General features: G+C 48.9%; 1 protein-coding gene across 1 annotated transcript; it reads left to right on the top strand.

Moving 5' to 3' along the window:
• Positions 1 to 6,499: 6,499 nt before the first annotated feature.
• LOC125524436 (indole-2-monooxygenase-like) lies at positions 6,500 to 8,139 on the top strand. Its single transcript, XM_048689522.2, has 2 exons — positions 6,500 to 7,425; positions 7,522 to 8,139. The coding sequence occupies exons 1-2, from the start codon at positions 6,505 to 6,507 to the stop codon at positions 8,137 to 8,139; spliced, it is 1,539 nt and encodes a 512-aa protein (XP_048545479.2). The 5' UTR covers positions 6,500 to 6,504.
• Positions 8,140 to 8,943: the final 804 nt, after the last annotated feature.

Here is an 8,943-nt window from a genome sequence, read left to right as displayed (position 1 = left end):
ATCATGATCTCCATCATCGTGTCTTCTTGAAGTTGTCACGTCATCTATTACTTCTACTACTATGGCTAACGCTTTAGCAATAAACTAAAGTAATTACATGACGTTTATGTTGACACGCAGGTCATAAATAAATAAAGACAACTCCTATGGCTCCTGCCGATTGTCATACTCATCGACATGCAAGTCATGATTCCTATTACAAGAACATGATCAATCTCATACATCACATATATCATTCATTACATCCTTTTTGGCCATATCACATCACATAGCATACCCTGCAAAAACAAGTTAGACGTCCTCTAATTGTTGTTTGCATGTTTTACGTGGCTGCTATGGGTTTCTAGCAAGAACGTTTCTTACCTACGCAAAAACCACAACGTGATATGCCAATTGCTATTTACCCTTCATAAGGACCCTTTTCATCGAATCCGATCTGACTAAAGTGGGAGAGACAGACACCCGCCAGCCACCTTATGCAACTAGTGCATGTTAGTCGGTGGAACCGGTCTCACGTAAGCGTACACGTAAGGTTGGTCCGGGCCGCTTCATCCCACAATGCCGCCGAATCAAGATTGGACTAGTAACGGTAAGCATATTGAACAAAATCAACGCCCACAACTACTTTGTGTTCTACTCGTGCATAGAAACTACGCATAGACCTAGCTCTGATACCACTGTTGGGGAACGTAGCAGAAATTCAAAATTTTCCTACGTGTCACCAAGATCTATCTATGGAGAGACCAGCAACGAGGGGAAGGAGAGTGCATCTACATACCCTTGTAGATCGCTACGCGGAAGCGTTCAAGAGAATGGGGTTGATGGAGTCGTACTCGTCGTGATCCAAATCACCGGAGATCCTAGTGCCGAACGGACGGCACCTCCGTGTTCAACACACGTACAGCCCGGTGACGTCTCCTACGCCTTGATCCAGCAAGGGGAGAAGGAGAGGTTGGGGAAGACTCCATCCATCAGCAGCACAACGGCGTGGTGGTGGTGGAGGAGCGTGGTACTCCAGCAGGGCTTCGCCAAGCACCGCAAGAGATGAGGAGGGAGAGGGGTAGGGCTGCGCCAAGAAGGAGAGGAACTTGTGTGTGTTGGGCAGCCCAAACCTCAAGTATATATAGGGGAAGGGGAGGGGCTGCGCCCCCACCTAGGGTTCCCTCTCTAGGAGTGGCGGCAGCCCCCTAGATCCCATCTAGGTGGCGGCCACAAGGGGGAGAGGGGGAGGCGCACCTGGGGTGGGCCTTAGGGCCCATCTGCCCTATGGTTTGCCCCCTTCCCCTATTGGAAGCACCTTGGGCCCTTGTTGGGGGGGGGGCGCACCAGCCCACCTGGGGCTGGTCCCCTCCCACACTTGGCCCATGAAGCCCTCCGGGGCTTGTGGCCCCACTTGGTGGACCCCCGGGACCCTCCCGGTGGTCCCGGTACGTTACCGATAAAACCCGAAACTTTTCCGGTGACCAAAACAAGACTTCCCATATATAAATCTTTACCTCCGGACCATTCCGGAACTCCTCGTGACGTCCGGGATCTCATCCGGGACTCCGAACAACATACGGTAACCACGTATATCTATTCCCTATAACCCTAGCGTCATCAAACCTTAAGTGTGTAGACCCTACGGGTTCGGGAACCATGCAGACATGACCGAGATAACTCTCTGGTCAATAACCAACAGCGGGATCTAGATACCCATGTTGGCTCCCACATGTTCCACGATGATCTCATCGGATGAACCACGATGTCAAGGACTTAATCAATCCCGTATACAATTCCCTTTGTCTAGCGGTACGATACTTGCCCGAGATTCGATCGTCGGTATCCAGATACCTTGTTCAATCTCGTTACCGGCAAGTCTCTTTACTCGTTCCGTAACACATCATCCCGTGATCAACTCCTTGATCACATTGTGCACATTATGATGATGTCCTACCGAGTGGGCCCAGAGATACCTCTCCGTTTACACAGAGTGAAAAATCCCAGTCTCGATTCGTGCCAACCCAACAGACACTTTCGGAGATACCTGTAGTGTACCTTTATAGCCACCCAGTTACGTTGTGACGTTTGGCACACCCAAAGCACTCCTACGGTATCCGGGAGTTGCACAATCTCATGGTCTAAGGAAATGATACTTGACATTAGAAAAGCTTTAGCATATGAACTACATGATCTTGTGCTAGGCTTAGGATTGGGTCTTGTCCATCACATCATTCTCCTAATGATGTGATCCCGTTATCAATGACATCCAATGTCCATGGTCAGGAAACCGTAACCATCTATTGATCAACGAGCTAGTCAACTAGAGGCTTACTAGGGACATGGTGTTGTCTATGTATCCACACATGTATCTGAGTTTCCTATCAATACAATTCTAGCATGGATAATAAACGATTATCATGAACAAGGAAATATAATAATAATATATTTATTATTGCCTCTAGGGCATATTTCCAACAAGGGGCCGGTGCGACGCTTCGGTGGCATTGCAATCCCCTAGGGCCCTCGTCCCGCCTAACCTTGGAGCGGTTGACCACGAGATCTAGCCCTTTGACTTTCCACGGATGGGCTTTGACCAGTGGACCTCTCCACCCGGTTGTGTCAGGGCAGCCCAGAGGGACACCTGGGAGCAACATCCGGGCCAAACCCACAGCTACATCCCCTCCGTGTAGACCCGACGCGTCCGTTTCCTCCCTCCAGGTGCCGGTGACGGAGCCGTCCGTGAGGGGGGCCACACCCCGGAGACGCGTGCTGCCTCTTCGGACATGCCACAACACCACCCCGCATGTATGAGGTGCCGGTGCGATGCTCCATCGCATGGCCACCCCCCCAGGGCCCCCGTCCCGCCTAACCCTGGAGCGGTTGACCACGAGATCTAGCCCTTTGACTTTCCACGGACGGGCTTTGACCAGTGGACCTCTCCACCCGGTTGTGTCAGGTCAGCCTAGAGGGACACCTGGGAGCAACATCCGGGCCAAACCCACAGCTACATCCCCTCCGTGTAGACCCGACACGTCCATTTCCCCCCTCCAGGTGCCGGCGGCGGCGCCGTCCGTGAGGGGGCCACACCCCGGAGACGCGTGCAGCCTCTTCGGACATGCCACAACACCATCCCGCATGTATGAGGGGCCGATGCGACGCTCAGGTGGCATTGCTACCCCCCTATCCCCCCAGTCCCGCCTAACCCTGGAACGGGTGACCACGAGATCTAGCCTTTGACTTTTCATGGACGGGCTTTGACCAGTCACCCTCTCCACCCGGTTTGTGTCAGGTCAGCCCAGAGGGACACCTAGGAGCAACATCCGAGCCAAAGCCACAGCTACATCCCCTTCGCGTAGACCCGACGCGTCTGTTTCCCCCCTCCAGGTGCCGGCGGCGGCGCCGTCCATTAGGGGGGCCACGCCTCGGAGATGCGTGCCGCCTCTTCGGACATGCCACAACACCACCTGGTTGTGGTAGGTCATCCCATAGAAACACTTGGGAGCAACGTCCCCTCCGTATAGACTCGATGCGGCTGTTTCCGCCCTCCAGGTGCCGGCGGCGGCGCCGTATGTGAGGGGGCACACCGCGAACATGAGGGGGTCACACTCCAGAGCCGGGTGCCGGGCGTTTGCAACCGCCACAAAACTTCTGCCGGCATAGCTGTTTTTGATTTTAATAAAATATAAGGATATATATTCAAAAGAACATGACGACACATTATTAACGTGCTCGAAAAAATACAAACTATATATATATATATATATATATATTCATAATCTATGGAAAAAATTACAAACTACATATATATTCACATAATAATACATAAAAAGCATATGCTACATGTCAGTTAATATAATAATACATAAAAAAGCATAAACACACACACACACACACATATAAAATAACTATGCCGACGGCTTTGCCGTCGGCATAGTGACGACAGGGTTTAGGCGGGCGGCGTGCCGCGGATCGCTGACGTGGCGGATATGCCGATGGCCGCCGTCGGCATACGTGTTGGATGGTGCGCCGTGGATCGGGGACGTGGCATGCGGAGATATGCCGACGGCCGCCCGTCCCCACCGTCGGCATAGATTTGACGACGTTAGCCGCTGGTCACGGGCGGGGTCGCCGGGCCCACGGGTATGCCGACGGCAGCTGTCGGCATGTTCTCAGTTAGGCCGACGGGTGCCGTCGGCTTACCTCGGGGTAGCCCGACGGCTAGGATACGCCGACGGCCAAGGCATGACTGTCGGCATAGCTCCGTATAGGCCGTCGGCATTGTTTTGGCCATCGGGGTAGGACTCTTTTCTGGTAGTGGTAGGATGAGCTTTCCTTCCTTAGCGCTGGAGTCAGACAATGAAATGGAAAATCACCAACGACAATCACCCCCCACCCCCGCGGCGCTTCGTGGCATGCTCATCATTCCGTAACCCACGCACTGGTGCGGCTACAAATACACCGCTCCATCCTTAGACGACCATCAAGTGAAGAAGAAGAAGAAGCAGAAGACAGCAGACCCAATCTTCAATGGCGCGATGCATGGCAACAGCTCCCTCTCGTGTTCGCTGCTCCCCAGCTGCTGGTTCTCCATCCACGTGCCCAAGCAGGAGGGTGCCGATCAAAACCAGTTGACTAGGCCAAAACTGAGAACAGGGTTGTGTTTTGATCTTTGAGAAAAATTGAGGGTGTAATACGGCTGGTTTCGAAGATGAGGGTTGTAAATCAATCGAGTGGTTAGTTCGGGGTTAAATTGTGTACCTTTCTCATTATGTTTTAATTAGTAATATATACCCTGGATCAGTAGCAGTTTTTTTTTAAAATCAAAACATGCCAACTGTATTCACTTGAAATAACAAGTATACCGATGGACCACTTCAACGACGCAATTTCAAAGTACGTCTGTAGGTATTTCCCTTTGATACCATCACCAGTAGCTTTGTATATAGATTTTTTGAGGCCCATATTCCAATTTCGCTCTGGGCCCCAAAATCTAAGGACATGCCCTCAACGGATCTTGTGATCTTTTCCACTACCTAGTACGTGGGTTACCTGCTACTAGTATATATTATCCTAGAATGAGCCGTGTTGATCGCAGCTCGAGACTCACCAACACGTTTTTGTTGTTAGGATTAGGAAGCATCGTCGGAGAGCGTGTGGATGTTGCATCCTTCTGATCTATGCTTCTTTTCATTGGCAGCAGTTGTTGTTCTGGTATCTTGGTTCTTTAGGGTCTTAGCATGACGCTTTCCGACTGTCTTTTACAATAAGGTTTGCCTAGCTCCGATGAGGGTAGGGCGATGATGATGGCGCGTCTTCGACTCACTCCAGTACTTGTAGTCGTCGCTAGGTCGAAAGTGTCTTTCTGCTCCCGAGCTCAAATGAGCTTGGTGAACAGTAATATCAAAAAAGATCGAAAAAACTTCAAAAAATTACAATTTTTTTAGAGAAACATTGACAAAAGTTTTAAGTGCTTGAACTTTTTTATCATGAAATCACATTCCTGTAAGGCGTGGTGAAAAAAAACATATTCACTACTCCAAAATGCTTTTGAAAGTAGCATTTTCAGAGTACCGATTTTGTTTTCTTTTTGCCACGCCTTCTAGGAATGTGATTTAATGACGAATTTTTGCAAGCACTTAAATTTTTTGTCAATGTTTCTCTCAATTTTTTTTTGGATTTTTTGGATTTTGTTTTGCTTTTACTGTTCATCCGAGCTCATTTGAGCTCGGGTGCAGAAACTCTGCGTCCCATGGATGTAATCTTTCTTAGGCATGCTCTTTTGCTCACGCGCTCCAGTGCCGGCATGGGCAGCTTCATCCGGGGCCGACAACCTAGCATGTACGGTTGATCAGGGAGCTCTAGTCAAGAGAAGGCCCAGCAGCGGCATGCATTGGCGTATACACGACGGTTCGGCATCCATGGTAGTACGTGAATCTACGTACGAGATGACTTTATACCCGGCGGCTTTTTTCTTTTTATAATTCTCTTCGGCGGCTTTATTCTTAATTCTCTTCGGTGGCTTTATTTTTAAGTCTCTCCAGATATAGTAGGAGTATATAGTTTGACTTGGTACATAGTTTGACGTGGCATATAGTCTGACTTTCTTTCTATTGGACGTGCTACATAGTTTTTTTCTTGAGACATACGTGGTACACATTTTGACTTGAAAAGTTCGTATCAGGCTGCGATACTGTGTTCCAATAAAAAAGTTCGTATCAGGCTGTTTTTTTGGGGGCCCGGAGCGAAATTGGAATATATGCAACTTTGCTTGAGTAGTGACCAAACATATACTACAGGAGCTCAGATAAGCAAAAACCATATACACGAGATAGGGCTGGAGGCCGTAACGAAAAGTCCACTTCCTGGTGGAGCACACGGTCAATGCACGCTCGTGAATTTTCTATCATTTTAAAAAGCTGCCCATTCTTCTCTTTGAACCCTCTCATGGCATGACATGCATGGCTATAAAAGGAGTAGCATGCGATAAGAACTAAGAAGAGCACTTGGCCCATGCAAGCTACCATGGCGGCACTCCTACAACAACTCATGCAGGCGACGCTTCCACAAGCGCTGCTTCTCTTGTTCTTCCCTCTAGCCCTCGTACTGCTACACTACTTGGTAATCACTGGCAGATCAGGACGAAGCAGCCATGGCTGCCGTCTCCCACCTTCGCCACCAAGGTTGCCAGTCATCGGGCACCTTCACCTCGTCGGCTTCCTCCCACACGTCAACCTCCGCAGGCTCGCCATGAAGTACGGCCCGGACTACATGCTCATCCAACTTGGCTCCGTGCCGACCCTCGTCGTCTCATCGCCACGTGCCGCCCAGACCGTCCTGCGCACACACGACCACGTGTTCGCTTCACGGCCCACATCCACCGTCGCCGACACCCTAATGACCGCCTCCCTTGACGTCGCATTAGCCGTCTACGGCGATCACTGGCGCCAAGCCAAGAGGCTGCTGTCCACACATTTACTCACCGTCAAGAAGGTGAGCTCCTACCGCCCGGGCCGTGAGGAGGAAGCGCGCCTTGTCGTGGCCAACATCGCTAAGGCGGCTGCGTCGCACGAGACCATGGACATGAGTGACATGATCTACTCTTTCACCAGCGACATCGTGTGCCGCGCCGTGTCCGGCAACCTCTTCAAGGTCGACGGCCGGAACAGGCTCCTCCGTGAGCTCATCGAGGCGTCCGGGGCGCTCATCGGGGGTGTCAACATCGAAGACTTCTACCCGGGGTTAGTGCGGGTGGGCTTCATCAAGAGAGCTGTGTGTGCCAGGGCCGACAAGCTGAAAAAGAGATGGGACGAGTTGCTGGACAAGGTGGTCGACGACCACCAAGAAAACACGGTGCAGCTACGGGAACCTGACTTCATTGACAGTCTCCTCTCCTGTCAGCACGAACACGGTCTCACCAAGGATCACATCAAGGCCATGCTCATTGTAAGTACAGCTAAATATATGAGCACAATATGTTCTACGTGTATGTTGAACATTAATCTCTTGATTATTAACCATGTCCGTTTTCAAATTGTTTAGGACATATTTTTCGGAGCAACCGACTCAACGTCCATGCTTATAGAGTCTGTCATGGCAGAGCTCATAAGGAACCCTCAAGTCATGTCCAAGCTACAAGCCGAGTTGAGGAGCAAAATCCCTAAAGGAAAAGAGATAGTGACAGAAAATGACCTCGCCACCATGACCTACCTGAAGGCTGTCATCAAAGAGACATTCCGTCTGCATCCACCGGCACCGCTCCTGGGGCCGCACCTCTCCATGGACAATGTGCAAATCGATGGCTACATCGTTCCAGCCCACATGCCTGTTCTTGTCAATGCGTGGGCGATTGGTAGGGACCCAAGTACTTGGGAGGACCCAGAGAAGTTCATGCCGGAGAGGTTTCTCAACGTAGACATTGATTACAAGGGGAATAACTTTGAACTCCTTCCATTTGGTACTGGGAGAAGGATGTGCCCAGCGATAAACTTCTCAATGTCAACATATGAGCTCATGTTAGGGAACCTCCTATATCATTTCGACTGGGAGCTGCCTGGCCCTAGGGCTGCTGGAGGCATGGGTGTTGATATGACAGAGGTGTTTCGGCTTACGTTGCATCGCAAGGAGAAGCTCCTACTAATCCCACGAACACGTACATAGCATATTTATGTTTTATGTGTTCCCTCCAATTCAGTTATATCCATTCCAATGATCAGGATGCTCCGTTTTAAAATATGTGTATGGATTTATTTGTTGCTACATCATAAATAAAAGATATTTGGTTACTTTACTTTGGCAAGCTGAAGAGAAAAATTAAATAACATCAACATTGACCTTTCACAACACATGGTCATGAAGTGTAGTACTCCATTAGCTCTCTCACCTATGGTCATGAAGAATGAAGAATGGTTAAAATGAAAAACACATGTTTCAGTTTTAAGTATATCTTACATCTTAAAATGTTTAAAAAAAGGCAAAAAATTCCTAAATTATGTAGGTGTTATCACAGAAAAAATATAAACTGGAAAATATGAGTCGGCAGCTACAACATGACAACAGAAGACCGTCATTCAGAAACAAATATTGTATGATACACACATTCTTATTTATCAACCATTACAGAAAAATATAAAATGGAAAAATATGAGTCGGCACCTACAACATGACAACAAAAGACCGTCTTTCAGAAAAAAAAATATTGTATGATATGCACATTCTTATTTATCAACCTAATGTTTTGTTTAACTATGTTTTTGTGCCCACTCATATGTAGGGCAATAGTTGCTGGTTGGCGAAGGGGTGTACAATGATAATGGCCACTGAAAGTCACCTTCATGTCTCCGATAAGGGAAATGAAACCTAGAACTCAAATCTTAAAAAAATTGAGCTTGTTTAACTCTGAAAGGTAGCAACAGCAAACGATAAAGTATGTACTTTTCTAGAATCTAATCACAGGGAAATAAT

The sequence above is a fragment of the Triticum urartu genome, chromosome 1A (genome assembly GCF_056163025.1).
Source record: "Triticum urartu cultivar PI428250 chromosome 1A, HENAU_Tu73, whole genome shotgun sequence".
NCBI lineage: Eukaryota > Viridiplantae > Streptophyta > Magnoliopsida > Poales > Poaceae > Triticum > Triticum urartu.
This window is presented reverse-complemented; position numbering and strand designations above follow the sequence as displayed.

Coding starts and splice junctions, on each gene's coding strand:
- LOC125524436 (XM_048689522.2), top strand. CDS start 6,505: ATGGCGGCACTCCTACAACAACTCATGCAGGCGACGCTTCCACAAGCG. Junction 7,426..7,521: donor ACATCAAGGCCATGCTCATT/GTAAGTACAGCT, acceptor CAAATTGTTTAG/GACATATTTTTCGGAGCAAC.